Genomic DNA, 20,102 nt, shown 5'->3' with positions numbered 1-20,102 from the left:
TGATCAGTAAAGTGAATAATAAAGTAAATTCATTATTCTTGGATTTTAAAAGGGTGTTAAAACACTGGAAAGATATGTCTTCCTAATTAGAAATATTGTGCTGAATGCAACCAGATGGTCATTACATGAATTACAAAATATATACATGAATACATTACAAAACATTATTCAGTTTAAACTAACATATTTACATAGTTTGAACATCAGACACTGCTTCCATTGTGTTTTAATGCACTTTCTGGCCCAGTTTCATTCATTCTCTACTAAAATATGTTGCTTTTCAGTCTCTAATGATGATCATGAATTTTTTTTTTTTTTTTTTTTTTTTTTTGTGGGAGTTTATGCTTCCTATTTGGTAACTTCCAGGAAAAAAAAAAAAAAAATGCACCCTTTTTTCACCCAAGACTTTGTGATGTGCATATTCCGCCACTATTAATAATAACTATATCAATAATAATAAGAAATAAAGTATTGTTATTTATAATAATGTATTATTTATTCTTTAAATCATACAAATGTTTGATTTATTTTAAACAATCATTTATTACTGATCCCCTCAGAAGGTTTGTGTCGTTTTGTTTGGCATTTCTCTATTTTCTAAAGACATAGGTGGCTAAATTAAGTTACCGACGTTTTAATGTAGTAAGAAAATCTGTAACTTTTGTACTTTGGTGGTAACTTTGTTTACCATGGTGAATTTTTGAGAAATGCCGTTTTTGAGCGGTTCCGCGCTGCAGATCTTTGGTTCCGCCTCCAGCACGCGCACACACCGGAAGTTTGGATTTTGTTGTTACACTGGAACAAAATGGCTGCTGTGAGTTTTTTTCATTGAAGGCACTGGAACATTTATTCCGCTTCTTGCTTCGGATTTTCTACCTGTGGTGATGCAACTCGATTGGCAAGTCGGTTTCAATGTTTGTCGCCATTGTCACTTTATGCCCCGCTCTATCAGGTGGTCGTGTTGTGTGGTTTTGTGCATTTTAAGTGAGCTGTTAGCTGTGGTTAGCCAGCCTGTCGTTTGCTGGTGCTCCAGTGCTGAAGTTTGCCTTCTTCTGCTGGGATCATATTCCTCTGCATTTCATGAATGCATGCTATTTATTGCTATTGCATCCTTAAACACATACTCTGTCATCATTCTGTTGAAGTTCACCTCATTTGTTTACCAGATGTTGGGATTGCATATATACACAGATGCATAACTGTCTTCATGAGCTGAGTTCATGTCTCATACTTTGTTTATTCGCATTCATACACTTGTCACTGGATGTCTGGGGTTGAGTTCTTAATGGAAACTGTCAGCTGACAGATAAATGCGCGCGGGGAGTGTGTTTCTGAACTGTCTCTCTCTGATCTCAGGGCTTGAATGGTGTGTTTGTGGAGGTGACAGTGCTGGTGTAACACAACATCGCCTCCTGTCACACAGCAACCACGATGGTAAGAACTTCAGATTTGGTTTAATAATGTATTTTTTAACAGGATTGTATTTTATTTAACATTATGGGATTGATTTGATAATATTCTACATTTTCACTGACTTGTTTGGACAATATGAGAGATTTGCCCTGCTTATTTATTGTGTTATGCATTTTCATTTATCTTTCTTCCACAGCAACAAGCCCTAGAATATGCATTGGATCGGGCTGAGGTATTTTTTAAAACTGTTTTTCACTGTACAATTTGGTGTTTATTTTGTATCCATAATACCTTTTCAAATGGCAATAATGTATTCTACTACTGTGCTATGACATTGTTATGTCTTGTTTAGTACATTGTTGAAAGTGCTCGTCAGCGACCAGGAAAGAGACGAGTGTCCTCGAGTGGAAGGAAATCCTTATATCAGAAACTTTATGAATTGTACATTGAAGAGTGTGAAAAAGAACCAGAGTTGAAGGTAATCTTCACCCGCTATAACACACAAACACATTTATATGTTTTACAGTTACTACAAGACTAGCATTTTAATGAAGTGGCATTCACAGCCCTTTTTTTGCTTCCATAATCTGACATGTTTCTTAGTGAAACAAGATATATACAAACTCCCTACTGCTCTCTTTCTGTAGAAACTGAGGAGAAATGTGAATCTACTAGAGAAGCTGGTCTCACAGGAGTCAGTTTCATGTCTGGTGGTCAACCTGTACCCTGGCAATGAAGGATATTCGCTTATGCTTAGAGGAAAAAATGGATCTGGTACTGTCTGCTTTTTGTGTGTGTGTATTATGCTTAGCTTATCATGTTGCTTGTTAATAAACTCTTGCTTGAGCTGATGTTTTTATCCCGATCTATAAGATTCAGAAACAATCCGACTTCGCTATGAAGAAGGAGAGTTACTGGAGTACCTGGATGCTGAGGAGCTGCCGCCCATCCTTGTAGACCTTCTAGAAAAATCGCAAGTTAGTGGCATCACTGAACATTTTTTTAAAATGTGTAATTTCTTAATGTATGTATTTTTCCATTTAATTTTTATGCACTTAAAACTTGCCTTGACATTTTCACTTTTTTTTTTTTTTTTTTAAATATTTATTTTTTATTTTATTTTCCATTAACATTACCTGCCCTGTAACAAGTTCAGAACAGTGTGGTTATTATTAACTAAAACTATTATTAAATAGTTTTTGTTAATTAGAATAAAGCTGAAATAAAATAATATGTAAATATTATATGAAACTTAAAAAACTAAATTAAAATGTTTAGTTGAAGAACTAAAATTACATAAAAATAAAAAAGTTGAAGCTATATAGAAATATTATTAATACCCAAAACTATAACAAATCTTAAACTAAAACTAAAAAGAAATCTGTAAATATAAAAATGAAAGCTAATTCAAAACATTAATAAATACTCTTATAGTATATAAATAATACTAAAATAACACTAGTGCAGAATTGATTCAATATGTAATTTTAACTTAATTAACCTACATAAGTTTTTTTTTTATTACATCCAGTATTGTTTTATAGCACTATGACGGTCCGTAAACTGATGCATAAACCAATGGCTTAGTTTAATTTTTCTGCTTCTGTTCTGTCAGGTAAACATATTCCACTGTGGCTGTGTCATAGCCGAGGTCAGGGACTACAGACAGTCTGGAAACACAAAGATGCCCACCTACCAGAGCCGGCACATCCTGCTGAGACCCACTATGCAGGTCAGTAAGAGTCTTGATCCATCACCAGCAGTCTCTGAGAAACTTGAGGTTAGTATTGTTATTAAGTTGTGTCTCTTCTCCATACAAGACCCTGATCTGTGACGTTCATGCTATGACAAGTGATCACCACAAGTGGACGCAGGTGAAGCGACTGCATAGAGCATTAAAAGTGACAGATTCACAGCTCGGTATGGAGGAGGCATCGTTTCTCATGTGGTTTGAATGTGTTTATAGGATGATAAACTTCAGCTGGAGAGTCAGTTGATTCTGGCTACAGCAGAGCCTCTGTGTCTGGACCCTTCTATCTCTGTCAGCTGCACCACCAACCGTCTGCTCTACAACAAACAGAAGATGAACACCCGATCCATGAAACGGTAATGCACTTAGCTCTTCAGCTGTTCATTCAAATGTGTTCTGCTTTTTGTATACAGTACCGTTCAAAAAAGTTTGAGGATAATGATTTTTACTCCAGTCTTCAGTCACATGATCCTTCAGAAATCATTCTATTATGCTGATTTGCTGCTCAAGAAATATTTCTTATTATTATCAATGTTGAAAACTGCTTACAATTTTTGTAGAAACTAGGGTTGTTTAACGATTAATCACAATTAATCGCATCCAAAATAAGAGTTTGTGTTTACATAATATATGTGTGTGTACTATGCATATTTATTTTGTATTTATAAACACATACACGTATATATTTAAGAAATATATACATGTATATATTTATATATAATTTAAATTATAAATATTTATTGATTTTTATATTTTTTTCTGAAATTATGTATATATATATATATATATATATATATATATATATATATGTGTGTGTGTGTGTTTATAAATACAAAATAAATATACACAGTACACACACATATATTATGTAAACAAAAACTTTTATTCTGGATGCGATTAATCACGATTAATCGTTAAACAGCCCTAGTAGAAACCACAATATTTAAACTTTAAACACACAATAAACTTTTTTTTTTTTTTTTTTTTTTTTTTGAATTATTTGAATGTAAAGTTCACAAGAACAGCGTTTATTTAAAATAGAAATCTTTTGTAACATTATAAATGATTTTACTGTCATTTTGGTTTAATTTAATGCATCCTTGCTGAATAAATGTGTCAGTTTCTTTGCAAAACTTTTTTTATTTTTTTTATTCAAGGAACTGCACATACCCACAGAGCTTATGTAGACATGCACAGCATAGATCTTTTATTGTGTGTTTGTGGTTTGTCACCATCTGTGAACTGAAAAGCCGCTGTTGTTCTAATCTCATTGTATTGTTGAGACTTAAAGGAATGTGAGTGGTTTTCACCAACATGTGCTTTTATCCTCGCTCTGTGAAGCTAGCAAAAACTGTAAAGTTGAAGCTCTTTTGGCTGCTTCAGTTGAGTGCAAGAACCTGAAAAGAATCTGTCCTCTGTACTGACAAGAGCTGAATAAGAGGGTCATTTCCTGTAGTTTACCAAAGTTAAAGGCTTCAGAATGTTATATTTGATACAAAGAGATCCTGAAATCCAAAAGCAAAATATCAGATTCATCATGTCAGTTATGCACCATTCCATGCTAATGGTTTTCACGTTTATTCCCTCTGCAGGTGTTTTAGGAGGCATTCACGAGCAGCTCTGAACAGACAGCAGGAGATGATGAGCCACTGCCCCGCACTGCCACAGCTCCGACTCCTGGACTACCTGCAGAGGAGGAAAGAGAGGAAACCTGCTCCCTCCATAGACCTTAAGATCTCCAAAGCTGGGAATGTGAGTCAAAGACCTATTTAAATTTCTGTGCTGATTTTGGGAAAGTTCATTTAAACCTGGTAAAATATGTACACTACTGTTCAAAAGTTTGGGGTCGGTTACTTTTTTTTTTTTTAAAGAAATTACTTTTATTCAGCAAGGATGCATTAAATTGATCAAAAGTGACAGTAAACACATTTATAATGTTATTTAATTCAAATAAATGCTGTTATTGCTGTTATTTTGAACTACTTGTTCATCAAAAAATCCTGATTTTTTTTTTTTTTCCCACAAAAATATTGAGCTTAATAATGAGAAATGTTTCTCGAGCACCAAATCAGCATATTAGAATGATTTCTGGAGGATCATGTGACACTGAAGACTGGAGTAATGATGCTGAAAATGGCTTTGCCATCACAGGAATAAATAACATTTTAAAATACTTTTAAATTGAAAACAGCTATTTTATATTGTAATAATATTTCACAATATTACTGTTTTTACTGTATTTTTGATCAAATAAATGCAGCCTTGTTTAGAATTGTTTCGAAAGTGTTTAAAATCTTCCTGACCTCAAACTTTTGAACGGTAAATATAACGGTTAAATGTTCTGTTGAAACTAATGCTAAATATTCATCCCAAGTTTTGGTTAGATCGTATTGTGGGTCTTTTATGTGTTTAAATCACTCTTGTTTGTCTTGTAGTGTGTGGACATGTGGAAACAGAACAGTTGTCAGCTGACCGTCCCAGCAGAAATTGATGTGAGTTGCTGTAATGCAGTTATATGAACATACAGTATCATTATTCTCTTTTCTGTAGGTGCAACAATATTTCATAACAGAAATAACTTCAGAAAAATGACTTGAAATGTATCAATAAGATGATTTTCACAGTCTTGTGGCCTTCTTTGTTCTGTTGTGAGATGTTTGGAGATTTTTTTTCCTGCAGCCAAGTCTGTGAAAATGAGTTTTTCTCTCTGCTTCCAGGTGGAGAAATATGCAGTGGCAGAAAACTCAGTCAAAATAGATGACACTCAGCCCACTGTTTGGCCTTCACAGGTAACACAGATGTGTGAATGTTACATATTGTGTGAATATTATACAGTAATAACCCTGTAATACCCTGTAAAAAAAACAAAACAGGTTTTTGTTGTTTTATCTGTGTGACGTGTTGTCTTTGTCTCCGAATAGGACGTGAGGGACGACTACATTTTCGAGTGTGAGATGGGAGGCCAGCCTCAAAGAACAAAAGTCACTATCTTCCAGACTATGGGCGACCCGCTGGTGTACGGGAAAATCTACAGCGCCAAAGACTCCAAATCAGAGGAGGACGTCACAGACCTGCACCTCATTCACCCACCGTAAGAAACAAATCATGACATATTAGTATTTCACTTACAAGTACTTATTTCACATTTGTATTACATTATTATACATTTATATGCTACCAAAGGGAGATGGGGAAATGTCCAGGAAAATTATGTTAATTTTTTTTTGTATGTAATGAGAGTAGTTTTGCTTGCTTATTTGTTACTCACTTACCTGATCTTCTATTTTTTCTGTGGTTTGTAGATTCCTCATAGGTTCAAAGACAGACGCTGATCGGTAAGTATGGGAGCCGCTTTTTGTCGTTTGGTGTTGTCGGGTTTCTGGTCTTGGTTGTTTTTAGTCACCATGTGAAAATTTCTGTGCTGCAGGTTTGTAACGCAGTATAAAGAGGTGTATGAACGGGACGTGAAGTGTCAGGTGAAGATGTTGCACAACTCAGGCAGCGCAGGGTCACAGCTCTCCCCCTCCAGGGAGAACGAGGTGAGGCACTTTGAAGTATGTTATATCTAACCTTTCCGACTATTATTTGATTTGGATCAGGTCTGATGTATTTATTTTGCAGTTCATGCTACAGTAAAATAGATATGAGGCAGATATTCTCTTTTTCTGCTTGTCTAAACAAATCCCAAAAGTGATTGATTGTACATTTATGTGCCAGATATAGAAAATGGGTACCAAAACAATTGCCATGTGAATTTTATGACATCCATGCATGATCCAAGATCAGTCCATTTTGATGGCTGTTTGTTGTTGATGCAGGCTGATGGTTTCTCAGCGCTGGTCCAGTCTTCGGTTTTAGGAAAGGGTGTCAAACACAGACCTCCTCCTATTAAACTGCCAGCCGGCTCAGCCTGCGCCTCCTCAGGTGAGACAAACTTAATGTATGTTGTAGTGTATGTAATGTACGTGCATTATATTATACTGTATGTTCATGCATGTATGTATGTATGTATGTATACATACATGAGCATATAATAAATATATATTATAACACACACACACACACACTATATATATATATCATACAGAGAGAGAGAAGAGAGAGAGAGAAATGATTAGTTGATCTCAAAATGACCAAATAGCGCCCAATGACATGGCCTGGCCAATATATTGTCTCACTATTAGAGACAATATTGTCTCACCATCACTAAGCTTCCGACAACTCTTTCAGTCTTTGTTTAAAAACATTTTCCCTGGAAGTTCAAATAGTTTGCAAGAGCGTGATTATAAACACAACAAGGCTATGAAAGCGGATTAGTGTGTAAACAGGTAAACTCGTCTAGCTGATGATTTTTAAAGGATTAGTTCACCCAAAAATTAAATTTCTGTCATTAAGTACTCACCCTCATGTCGTTCCACATCCATAAGACCTTTCTTCATCTTCGGAACACAAATTAAGATATTTTTGATAAAATCCGAGGGTATCTGATCCACACATAGGCAGCAACATCATTGCACCTTTTGACGTCCAGAAAGGTAGTTGAAAACATGGTTAAAATAGTCCATGTGACTACAGTGGTTCAACCTTAAGGTCTTACGGGTGTGGAACAACATGAGGGTGAGTAATTAATAACATAATTTTCATTTTTGGGTGAACCAACCCTTTAAATAACATTACAATCCATTGAACGCAATTTATTCTGTCCCTCAGTGCCTCGTTTTCATTCCTGTCAAAAATTAAATATGGCGTTACCCTGACTGAGATCTATAGATTGATGAAGGTCAAGTCAGGTCTCGATCTCATTCCCTTGCTTCTGTCACAATATGTTTTTGTCTCTCCACTTTAAAAATGTACAAACACTCCGTTCTGTTGTCTAGGAAACCTGTACAGTACACAGGCCTCCAGCGGCCATCTCAAGTGCCCGACTCCTCCGCCCACGAAGAATCAGTCGCTCTCCCGGAAACACTCCATGGAGCTTGGCCTGCTGTCCCCTGCTGCTCTCTCGCCCATGCAGAGTGAGTATCTCTCCATCCACAACCACAAAGCTGTCACTGACTAGGGCTGCATGATATATTGAAATAAAATCAATATGGCAGTATGATGTAGTGCGATTGTCAAATATATGCCCCGTCAACTCATCAAAATAAAACCTCAATGGTTTATTGTTTTAAAAAGAAGATTCTAAGATGTAAATATTGGTATTGTAATTTTGAAGTAAAATAAAATAATTTTTATTTTTTACATTTTTATAGTATAATAGTGTTATTACAATATATTTCTTAGTTTGTTTAAAAAATTTATAATAAAAAATATATGTTCTTTTATAATATATTTTATAATATTTTTATTATATTTCATAATAAAAATTATAATTTCTTTTTAATAATAATCACAATAAAACCATAATAATTAATATTATTTTTATAGTCGCTTGGTCAGAAACAATGGGAATGTGGCCCATTTAAAAACTCAAGTGGAAAGATAATTAAAAGAAGAACAAAAAATCAACTCTATAATAAAAATTGGTGTAGGATTTACTTACAATTTTCACTCAGAAACTGCTAGTAAATTTCACAAATAATTACAAAGAAATGGCAAGTAGCACTTCGAATTAAACGTGAAAAAGACTGAAATAGTATTTTCTTGTCAAATTTGCTCCAATAATCTGTTTTATTTACTTCCAAAAACATTTTTATTACAGTAAAGCTTTTCCTAAATCATTCTGCCATTAAAAAGTCTTAATTTAAAATTAATTTTTCATCTTATTTTTTAATTTTTTTTTTCTATGAAGATGACCCCATTCAACTCTATAATGATTCATTCTTTCCAAATACAGAGCTGTCTCTGGCGAAAATTTGTATTCTATATTTTTTTATATCGCAATATATAAAGCAGAAAAACTAAATATCGCAATGTCAGTTTTTTCCAATATCTTGCTGATGCATTGTTTGCTAGTCAGATATTTGTTTATTAATGTTTCCCTCTTTTTCCTGATTGTCATCCATAGGATCAGGTACTCCCAAGCCCTCTACGCCCACACCCACCAATACGCCGTGTTCTACGCCACACCCTGCCGATGTTCAGAGTGCCACGCCCTCAGTAACGCCCACCCCTCAGGACCCCACCCTTCCACAGCAACCTACCCTAATGACTCCCTTCGCCCAGCAACAGATGGCCCTGCCCGTCATGACTATTCCCCTGCCCACGTCCAGTACCACATCTTCACAGGTCATGACCAACCCTGCAGGGCTGAACTTCATCAATGTGATGGGCCAAGTTTGGTAAGTGACTTTTTTTTTTTAAGGATACGAAAGGGAAAAAATGGTTTTGTGCTCTGTTTGACCTTTGGTTTCTTACACACAGCAGTCCACAGACCCTGATGAGCGGTTCTAACCCGATGCTGGGTTGTAGTCCTGGTATACCCCTGAGTGGACTTCTGCCCTCTGGTGGTCTTATGTCTGGAGCTCTGCCTGCCATGCAGCCTGCAGCTCCAGCAGGTAAACTACTCTGTCAGTTGCTCCCTGCGTGGTCAGATGTTCATCAGTGACTTTTACAAGTTGTCAGTTGTGAAGAGTAAAATGTTAATGTTGTTCCAGCAGGTGGGCCGTTTGGCCTGAACAACAGCCCGGGACTGCGACCGCTTAACCTTCTTCAGGTGAGGGAGCTTTTCCAGTTGGTTACAGTCAGTGCTGGTCCTAGACTTCTGGGGGCCTAAGCAAAACTTTTAAGGGGGCCCTGTCAATGCATTCATAAAAACCCCAAAATGACCCCCAACCCCTTAATCTATTCTTTCAGAAACATTTCACTGTCAACAAACAACAGCGAGTTGAAACAGTAATACAATAAAAAAGAATCACAAACAATAGGACAAATACAATAGAAAAAAGATACCAGTGAAATAAACAATTTAGCCTACTAAAAAAAATAGCCTACTATACAAAAACTGAATAAAGTAATGAAATGTAAAAATAAAACACTGCATAGTCTTCAACGTATGAATTAAATATATATTGATTCTTATTAAAATTACTAAAGTTATTCAGTGAAGAGCAGCGAATGATTCTCTAGTTTTCTTTTGTTGTTTGATTAACATTAAATGAAAGACAGCAGCAGGTTTATTAGGCTGCTGTCACTTTAAGAACGAATGCACATATCTAATACACTGGCAAGCATTCGATTACTTTCCTAACTGTTTATGTTCACTTAAGACATAACTCAATGCTTTCAAGTAAAAACTCCCCAAGACGGACATATTTTTGTGTGTATTTGTTCTTTAAGCGTACATCCGAAGCCCAAAGTAGCCTATACTTGTCCATGTTTCACTCTGTCTCAGATCGCACGCATAGAAAGCTGCTTTCGCAGTGCAATGCGCTTTTAACTCCTTTTTAGTATCGAGCATTTGACTGATTTGGATGTTACGTAGGAAAGGCGACAGCGCACCCTTTTGAATGCGGTATTGTTTTTTCATAATTGTTGGAAACCTAAATCAAAAACGAAACTAAAATTCCATTAAATTCACAGCCCTTTAAATCATCTTTGAGAGCAAGGGGGCCCCCTAGTGGTTCGGGGGCCTTACGCAACTTGCGTGCTTTGCGTATAGGGAGGACCAGCACTGGTTACAGTAATGGATTTTGTGGATATGATTCTCTCATTTTCCTCCCATTTATTTTTGTATTTCCTTTTCTTTCAGCTCCCTACAGGACCACTGATTTTTAACTCTCTACAGCAGCAGCAGTTGTCTCAGTTCTCCCCTCAACAGCAAAGCAGCCAGTCCGCCACATCCAGCCCCCAGCAGCAGGGGGAGTCGGTGAGTTGGCAGGCTGCCCCTGACTAAAGATTTTTCTAGTTGACGATTAGTCGACTGATCGCACGTTTATATTAATTTAATTAGTTTTATTTAATTAGTTTATAGTTTATAATAAGTATATACTGAGGAGAATACTAAACCATAAGGAGCATTTAATACATATCCGCGTAATGTAGCCAATTCCACGCTCAAGCACACACATAAAGCTTGCCGCAAAGCACCAGCAAATGTAAGGATTATAAATGTGTCGGGGAAAAAATAGCAAGGACACATTTTAATTATTGATTAATTAACTAGTGTTTTCTGAGTCAGTGTCGGCTGCAAAGATGAAGTTGACGATGCTGCCTCGCCATCTCAGCAGTAGTAAACATGCCTATAGAGAGAAATGCATGACGGATTATATAAGTAGAAAGTATTTGTTTTTCGAATTGGTTTGTTTAAAAGTACACATTTCAAGCTTTCTATAGATACAGTATTTCTCATGTCTGTGAGGCAAGTAGCCTATATGCTGAGTTTTGGTTCATTTTTGTGACACAGCAAAAAGCACATCCTGTTTGTTTTCTTTATTTTACAAAGGCACAACGTTTTGTTGTGAGTTTACACAAATAAAAGTGGTTTACAGTTTTGAATGATGTATTACTCTTATCTACATGTCGTATTTTAAGTCGTTTCCGCTGTTGTCAGGAAAAAATGCAAGTGATCACTTCTCCATGTCATGCGGTAAGCGCGCTAATACTTTAGCTTCCACACTCCACATAAACACTTGGATATGCGCCTAATAATAGCGCACATTTATCTAGGTTAAACTTAGAGCGAGCGGCCAAGTAAAGTTGCTACTACTTACGTCTTTCAAATGATAAGCCATATTTGAGGTCGATGGATGATAGGCGAATGTTTGGATTTCCTGCCCAACATACTGTGATTACCACAAGGACCTGCTGTTAACGATCTGTCCCTCACGGACTGTGTGACTTCACCATGAGTTTTTTTCCCTGCGACTAACTGATTAATAAAATTTTGGTCAAATAAGCCTCTTCTAGTCGACTATTAGGGAGCAGCCCTATTATTCTAGTAATCTTGTAATGCTGAGGATCACCTCCAATAGTGTTAATGTGTGAAAATCTGAATAGTAATTTACTTGTCCTCTTTGAATCAGGCTGACTCGGGTCTGACGGCAGAACAGGGTCTGACCGCACAACAGACGGCAGTCATCAATCTCACCGGAGTGGGGGGATTCATGTCCCCTCAGGCAGCAGGTATAGACTCATTCACCGGATACATGCATTTCATTTCTCTGCTACTCCTCTCACTGTTATTCAAGTACATCTCTAGTCCAGATATCTCTAACAGACACTAACACAACGAGTAGACATACTAATGGATTTAGATTTTGTAGTGTGTCATACTAATCTCAACATAGATCAATCGAAGTTAATTAGACCTGTTTTTTGACTATTTGGGTTTGTCATTTAATTAACATGATGGTGGATGCCACTTTTCCTCTTTCTGCTACATTCTACTTTTATTTCCTGTTACCTCCCTCCCCACCCTGTTCTTTCTCTCTCCCCTCCCCTCCTCCTCCACCCCACCCCCTCTGTCCGTGGTAGTGCTGTCCCAGCTGGGTTGTGGTCTGGAGGGGTCCGGGCCCAGCCTACCGTCCCCGAGGCTCCAGCAACAGCACCAGCCACAGATCCAAGTAATGCAGCAACTTTGACCTCATCCACCCATAGACATGTGTATATCAGACTGACCTTTGACCTCTCAGACACTGATTCCCCTTACCTGACCTTTGAAGACCACATGAATTCAAAACTGACCCTATTTACTTCCTTAAAACACCTTTCTGGTCTTATTGTGCATGATTCATCAGTTCAAATTATTCCAACGTGATTTGTAATCAGCATCAAATTATAATAACTTGTTCCAGCTCTGAAACATCATCTCTTTTTGGCTGACATCACTTACGCACATAGAAGTGCCTACTTTTTATAAACCAATCAGTTCTCAATGGATTAAATTAATTGTCGCTGTACTTTTTTCCCCTCGTTGAATATTGTTACAAACATTACAAAATTAAAAATGTATAATTATCACCTCAAATATCTAGTAGTAAAGTAAAATTATTAAAAAAAAAAAAAAAAAAAATTCTTTTTAGAAAAGTTTGGGTCGGTAATATTTAAGTCTCTTATTCTCACCAAGGCTGCATGTATCTGATCAGAAATACAGTAAAAACAGTAATATTGTAAAATATATTTTTACAGTTTAATTTAACTGTTTTCTATTCTAATATATTTTCAAATGTAATTTATTCCTGTGATGGCAAAGCTGAAAAGTCTTCAGTGTCACATGATCTGTCAGAAATCATTCTAATATAGCATATTAGAATGATTTCTGACAGATCATGTGACACTGAAGAATTTAGTGCTCAAGAAACATTTATTATTGTCAATGTTGAAAACAGTTGTGATGCTTAATATTTTTGTGGAAACCATGATGATTTTTTTTCAGGATTCTTTGATGAATAGAAAGTTTAAACCGTAAAATCAGCTTTTATTTGAAATAGAAATTTTTACATTATAACATCTAACATTGCGTCTTTACGGTCACTTTTGATCAATTAAATTTGTCCTTGCTGAACAAAAGTATTAATTTCTTTCAAAAAAAAAAAAATTCTTACTGACCCCAAACTTTTGAACAGTAGAATATTGTGACATCTAAGGACAGATTCATAATTTATCCCCAAAAAATTTTTCCCTTTTCTTTTTTTACTACACATTTTGAGTTCAAAGGTCTGGTGCAAGACTGTGGATCAGTCTGTTATATGATGTCTATGCATTCACTCTTCAGATTAAATGTTCCAGACAACATAGCTAAACACTGTTGTTCATTAGAATCACATCAGTAGTTTGTTTCCTGGCTACTTCTGACCCATGTATAAAGCTTGCTGTGTTTGAGTGACCATTCTTCTGTCTAAGCCCTTACCAACATCTTTGCATATAATGTCGAGCTTGTGGCGTATCTCTTAACAGCTGCTTGAGAAGCATGTTTTTATAGCAATATATATATATATATAATATTTATATATAACTTCAGAAATGTCTTATTTAGAAGGATTCATCAGATTTCATTTGTTTCATTGATAAGCATGACACATTTGTGTTGTTTTATCCATCACGCACATTTGAGCCCAGTAACAGCCGAACCCTCGCTGAGATGCGAGTTGAAGTTGCTGTCTTACTGACACCAAACGAGAGCATGGCTGTGTGTGTGTGTGTGTGTGTAATACAGGATAACTGACAAAACAGCTGCATTGCATTTTTACCGCCTTCCTTTTCCATTGCTACTGCTCAATCCTTTCCTGTTCCTCACAATTTGTCATTCCTATTTTTTTCCCCATTCATTATCCCAGAATATACCATCCCTCCCTCTTTCAGCCTCACCCAGCTTCTGCAAAAACCTTTGATGTCTGTCCAGCGTGTTGCATTTTTATTTTCACTGCAGTGTTAATGAATGGTGATTTCCCTTCAGCAGCTCTGCTTTAGTTGAACCTCTTCCATTTGAGCCAACGGGAGGGGCGACACAAACATGTACTGCATGTTAAATTGTTGTATCTAATGTACATGACCAGTTAGAGGTATTTTCCAAGCCTTTGCCGTCATCTAACACTCATTTAAAGTTTATCTTTAAATCAATAATTTAGTAAGGGTTAGTTCACCCATAATGAAATTTCTGTCATTAATTACTCACCCTCATGTTGTTCCACACCCGTAAGAGCTTCGTTCATCTTCAGAACACAAAGTAAGATATTTTTGATGAAATTAGATAGCTCTCTGACCCCCCCATAGACAGCAATTTAATTAGGCCCAGAAAGGAAGTAAAGACATTGTTAAAATAGTCCATGTGACTACGGTGGTTCAACCTTAATTTTATTAAGCGATGAGAATACTTTTTGAGCGCAAAAACGATGCTGATGAAGGAGCTGGCCAATACTGAGTAGTCACATGGACTATATTAACGATCTTAATTTGTGTTCTGAAGATAAACAAAGGTCTTACAGGTGAGGGTGAGTAATTAATGACAGAAATTTAAATTTTGGGTGAACTAACCCTTTAAATGTAATCTTTAGCAAATCTCAAACTGAATATCCATTTTTCATATTGTACATTATAATGCTGTGATCCCTAAATTCACTTAGCATTTAATACGATTTAAGTTTATGGTGTTTTATTTTTAATTTCAGACAAAATAGTATAGAATTTATCTGTCACTTGCCATTTATCTGTTATCATGCCAGAACATGAAAATATTTATCTACGCAAGTCATCAACTCATCTTTTTTTAAAGAATATTCATATGCAGTCACATTTTAAACTACTGTTCAAAAGCTAGTGAGATTTTTTTTAAAAAAAGTCTTATGTTCACCAAGGCTGCATTTATTTTATCAAAAAATAGAGTAAAAACAGTAATATTATGTGAAATTTAAAATAACTGTTCTATTTTAATATATTTAAAAATGTAATTTATTCCTGAGATGGCAAAGCTGAATTTTCGCTACTCCAGTCTTCAGTGTCACATGATCCAGATTTGGTGCTCAAGAAGCATTTCTTATTGTTTTCAATGTTAAAAACAGTTGTATTGCTTTAATATATTTGTGGAAACTGAAGCATTTTTTGAAAAAAGAAAGTAGAAATCTTTTGTAACATTTAAAAAAATCTTTACTGTCACTTTTGATCAATTTAATGTGTCCTTGCTGAATACAAGTATTAATTTCTTTAAAAAAACAAAAAACAAACTTCGAACAGTATTGCATGTCTCTTTAAAACAATTATTTTAAGTATCATGTAAATATTAAATTTTTGCCACATTAAGTTATAATTTAAAATGTTACTATTTAGCAGATGTCAGTTCAACGATCGTCATAACATTTAACTCCCTGGCTACATGTAAGAAATGCTTCTGAGGCACAGCTGCTGTGAGAGGGGACTCTGGGTACATTTTTAACTGCACAAATTCATTATCCGTTACTTTCCCTTTCACACAGTTGCAATTCTTGCAGCACCAAATGCAACAGCAGCAAATGGGTATGGCAGTGGGGGCGGCGGCACAGGCGGCACTGCCACGGCAACATTCCGCCAACCAGCAAAGAAGTAAGAGGAAACGCAGCACACCACAGCCCCTCCCCAAATCATGACCTCCGGCCCCGCCCACTAACCCATCATGAGGATGTCAACAAACGGCACTGTGCTTGATCAGCAGCATTTTACGGACAGACTGTGGCTCAACCGGACTAAAGTTGATTTTCTTTTTTAATGTTCATAGGGGTGCAGGAATTGCCCACCTGACCTCAGGCCAGACGAATAGATGTATTACAGCGAGGACATTTAGAGCAGAGGACCTTAGAGTATTACCGTATTTTTTAAAGAAATACAAGATCTGAAATCAGACAATTCTTCTTGTAGGGTTCTCTATGGCATGCTGTCTTTATTTTCCTTCCAAATGGCCCTTTCAATGAGATCCTGTTTGGCTCGAAAGGGTGGACCCTACGCACACTAATAAGGGCCGTACAGATGTGCCTAAATCACCTGTTGCTCACCTTTACCGTTACGAGAAAACATTCTCTCTACTGCTGGATGTCAGAGTGATGGGCCGCCTTGTCCCAGCATGCAATTACATGTGCGGTTTTTATACAGCACATTTTAAAATGGCATTTTGTTATACTGAGAGGGGAGTTGATGTATATTCTTATGGAGAAAAAAAAAATCTAAACCATGCGAGTGGATGACATTTCTGAACACTGAGGCAGAATTTTTGTAAATGATCTTTGTCGGCAGTTTTATTGTGATAAAAAAGAAAGTATATATTGACAGTGAAAAATACAACTTTTAGATAAAAACGTCACGACTGTGTGTGTTTATTTTGTCGTCTTCATGCTCCCAATGACTTTGTCCACTAGTTTGCTGATCTCTTTGTTTCTCGTTATGGCTCTATTGATGCAGTGTTGTAGTTTCTCACCGGATAACGACGTCCCACCTAAAGCAAAAAAATTAATATTTGTTTTTAAATCTACAAAAAATATTCAATCAAATCTAGACCCAAAAAAATTCAATCTGAAGATGCTCATCTACAGTCTTGTCACCTTTGACAAGCTGACACTTTGGATCCAAAATAGGTTAATTTATGTAGATTTGATTTTTTAAAAAAATTTTTTTTTTTTTTTTTTTTTAATGAGAATCATTTATAAATCTGTTAAAACAAAAGAGAAGCTTTGAGGTCTCCCTGTAACTTTTCCGCCAAAATAAAAGTTCTATGGTAAAGCTAGCATTTGAAAGCAAAGAAATTAAGACGAGAATAAAAAAATTATGTAAAATTAAATACTCATTTTATTTTACAGTACAATAGTATTACATTTATATTAATGCATTTGGCAGACACTTTTATCCAAAGTGACTTTTTATAATTCAACTATATGTAGTCAAGGATGAATTTTTCCTCATATCCTCATGTTAAAATTGCTGCTCTGCTCTTTTTGTCATATGGAAGCTTGTTTCCACAATGGAATAAAAAATTGACTTTTTCTCATCATTCTGACTTTTTTTAGTCAAAATTCTGAGTTTGTATCTTGCATTTCTGACTTTATTTCTCACAATTCCAACTTTTTTTTTCTCGCAATTCTGACTTTGTTCGAATCTCGGACTCAGAATTGATAGAATCAATTTTAAATTTTTTCTCGAAATTCCGAGTTTGTATCTTGCAGTTTTGCTTTAATTTCTAGCAATTCTGAGATTCTCACAATTCCGACTTTTCTCACATTACTGATTTTATTTCTAACAACCCAAGATTCTCACAATTCTAACTTTTTTTCCCGCAATTCCGAGTTTATATCCCACAATTCTGACTTTATTTCTAGCAGCCCATGATTATCTCAAAATTCTAACTTTTTTCTCAAAATTCTAACTTTTTTTTTTGCAATTCGCAATTTTGAGTTTAGATATAAATATAAATTGTGAGATATAAACTCGGAATTCCGAGAAATAAAGTCAGAATTGTGAGATGTAAACTAAAATTGCAAGTTATAAAGTCCAAATTGTGAGAGATGAACTCGCAATTGCAGGAAAAATAGTCTGAAATGAAAAGTCAATTACCTTTTATAACTTTTTTATTCCGTGGTGGAAACAAGCTTCCATACTGTCGCCTTTTTCACCCTGATGAGTTTGTATCCCTGATGCTGTAAATAACCTGCAGTTTTGTGTCAGATGTCTTTGTTTACCTGGTTTGTGGACAGCACAGAGTCGATCCTTCTCATCTGTTACCACAGTCATTAATGCTGTGGACAAGCTTTCCTCTTCCGCCGTGGGGTCGACGATGATGATAGAACTGTGAAAAGAGGAAATGGAAAAAGTGTCTGAACTCATTCTTGTGTCATTTCTAAAAAAATTTTATATTGATAAGACCAGTGTTCTTGTTCTTAATGATTATTAAGTTCATCTGGCTAGACTAAATAGTGTGTTTTTAACATCAACCAACATTGCAGTTGTGTAATAGAGAAATAAGTTAATTACTCATCAAATACTGCAAACGATGAGCCGACTGGGTGCCGGTTGATCTTCAAGTGTCTCTTCTTCTGGATGTCAACTTCTGCTAAATCTGTCTCTTTGTTTATAGTGACTTCAGGAAGTTGGGCTGCGAAATTGGAAACATTTTTAGTAGTCATCATAACAGCAAGAGGAAATGTTATATTCAGATGAAGTGCTCACCGTTCTTTAAAGCTGCCAGCAAAACTATGATGCAAGCATCAAGTAAGTTCCCATCGTAATCCAAACACATAATATCACAGTACAGCACCCAACAAAGCTAGAAAATAAGTGATAAATGAAATGTAAAGGATTTGAAATGAGCAATATGATGGCATTTTTAGAGTATATGTATTAAAGAGTCTATTAATTATACAACATTATATGTATATCTTACCTTAGCTTTTTCAATGCACAATTCCTCCATATTTATTAAATCTGAACTGCACAGCAGAAAAAAATAAAGAATTAATTAAGCAATAATCACCCTGATAATGTTTTGGCTTGACCAACATTATTTGCTGGTTTGCTAAAATTTGAGGAATAAATTTTACCTCCTTTTTTTTTGACAACCAATCACATTGTTTTAACCCACAAAGAAATGTTTTTTTTTTCTTGAGCTGTACCTCTCAATGACATCTGCGATAAATTGGCTGGCCGCCTGAGCCTGTTCTCCTGGTGGTCCGGGTCTGAATTTAGATGAGCACAGTGGAGGCAGATCTACATTTGGAACTTGGAGACCAAACAGGAAATTTAGTGAAATTTCATTCAACACCCCAATGTATAACATTTGTCAATTACCCAATTATAATTTACATTACCTATATATCCTTTATTTGGAGCATCAGAGGGTGGTGTAGTTAATTCCTGCAAGAAAGAAATGCTTTAATTTCATAATCCATCACCATATCATAGTTTTTAGGAAAATAAAAATCATTCTTACAGCTTTTATCCCACAAATCACTGTGGTGTTTCCAATTTTCACCATTGCTGATCCATCGGCTGTAGATATGGAGCCTAGAAGGACACATTTATCCAATTATATCTAATGACTCCTCTGTATTTCTAAAGTATTGAAAATTATTCTGATCATTTTAATGTGTTATTTTATAATATGCATGTAATACTTACTAATATTTAAGGTTGTGGGTCTAAACTCTCCCAATTCCCTTCCATCTGGACGACAGTTTTCTTTCTGTTGAATATTAGATTAAGATAATGAATAACTGAATATAGGTAAACAAATTACCTGTGTTATAACACTGATTCAACTTCATAGCTGTCAGAAATTAAAACTGACCAACTCACCAAAAAGCTCCTGTGATATTCTAAAGGCTCTGCAGTTCTAAAAACAAAAAAACAAAACAACACCACCACATTATTTACGTTAAATAATACCGCGAAATCACCATCTCACTATCCTGAAAACCTCTAGTATATTAAATTATTAGTTATTCAGATACAATCTGAATATGTAATTCATGCTGTATTGTAATTCACTTACTTGAAACCAGCCGCCATGATGTTTAGAAGCACCACGTGAAAACTGCAGTGACGTAAA

General features: G+C 35.7%; 2 protein-coding genes across 8 annotated transcripts; one reads left to right on the top strand and one right to left on the bottom strand.

Annotated features, from left to right (window-relative positions):
* The first annotated feature begins 780 nt into the window (after positions 1-780).
* supt20 (SPT20 homolog, SAGA complex component) lies at positions 781-16,868 on the top strand. Of its 7 annotated transcripts, none has more exons than XM_051910862.1 (24): positions 781-898; positions 1,357-1,434; positions 1,610-1,645; positions 1,766-1,891; positions 2,061-2,187; positions 2,287-2,390; positions 3,029-3,145; positions 3,234-3,287; positions 3,380-3,519; positions 4,756-4,915; positions 5,599-5,655; positions 5,881-5,952; positions 6,085-6,254; positions 6,466-6,498; positions 6,591-6,702; positions 6,982-7,087; positions 8,041-8,178; positions 9,171-9,444; positions 9,530-9,660; positions 9,763-9,818; positions 10,854-10,970; positions 12,127-12,226; positions 12,578-12,666; positions 16,012-16,868. In XM_051910862.1, the coding sequence occupies exons 2-24, from the start codon at positions 1,432-1,434 to the stop codon at positions 16,159-16,161; spliced, it is 2,472 nt and encodes an 823-aa protein (XP_051766822.1). In that variant the 5' UTR covers positions 781-898; positions 1,357-1,431; the 3' UTR covers positions 16,162-16,868. The 7 variants fall into 7 exon arrangements, with proteins under 7 accessions (XP_051766822.1, XP_051766821.1, XP_051766820.1 ...); XM_051910861.1 differs by having other exon boundaries at positions 9,760-9,818; XM_051910860.1 differs by having other exon boundaries at positions 9,527-9,660.
* exosc8 (exosome component 8) lies at positions 16,776-20,101 on the bottom strand. Its single transcript, XM_051910874.1, has 11 exons — positions 20,046-20,101; positions 19,850-19,886; positions 19,673-19,736; positions 19,485-19,558; positions 19,363-19,408; positions 19,168-19,273; positions 18,939-18,984; positions 18,725-18,821; positions 18,530-18,650; positions 18,238-18,344; positions 16,776-17,000 (listed from the first exon to the last, which is right to left on the bottom strand). The coding sequence occupies exons 1-11, from the start codon at positions 20,060-20,062 to the stop codon at positions 16,882-16,884; spliced, it is 834 nt and encodes a 277-aa protein (XP_051766834.1). The 5' UTR covers positions 20,063-20,101; the 3' UTR covers positions 16,776-16,881.
* Position 20,102: the final 1 nt, after the last annotated feature.

This window comes from Ctenopharyngodon idella, chromosome 10 (assembly GCF_019924925.1).
Source record: "Ctenopharyngodon idella isolate HZGC_01 chromosome 10, HZGC01, whole genome shotgun sequence".
NCBI classification, from domain to species: Eukaryota; Metazoa; Chordata; class Actinopteri; order Cypriniformes; family Xenocyprididae; genus Ctenopharyngodon; species Ctenopharyngodon idella.
This window is presented reverse-complemented; position numbering and strand designations above follow the sequence as displayed.

Excerpts from the sequence above, each read along its gene's own strand:
- supt20 (XM_051910858.1), top strand. Across the intron at positions 2,188-2,286 it reads TAGAGGAAAAAATGGATCTG|ATTCAGAAACAATCCGACTT; the intron begins GTACTGTCTGCT and ends CCGATCTATAAG. Across the intron at positions 12,667-16,011 it reads AGCACCAGCCACAGATCCAA|TTGCAATTCTTGCAGCACCA; the intron begins GTAATGCAGCAA and ends CCTTTCACACAG.
- exosc8 (XM_051910874.1), bottom strand. Across the intron at positions 18,651-18,724 it reads GCTGGCAGCTTTAAAGAACG|CCCAACTTCCTGAAGTCACT; the intron begins GTGAGCACTTCA and ends CCAATTTCGCAG. Across the intron at positions 17,001-18,237 it reads CTGTGCTGTCCACAAACCAG|GTGGGACGTCGTTATCCGGT; the intron begins GTAAACAAAGAC and ends TTTTTGCTTTAG.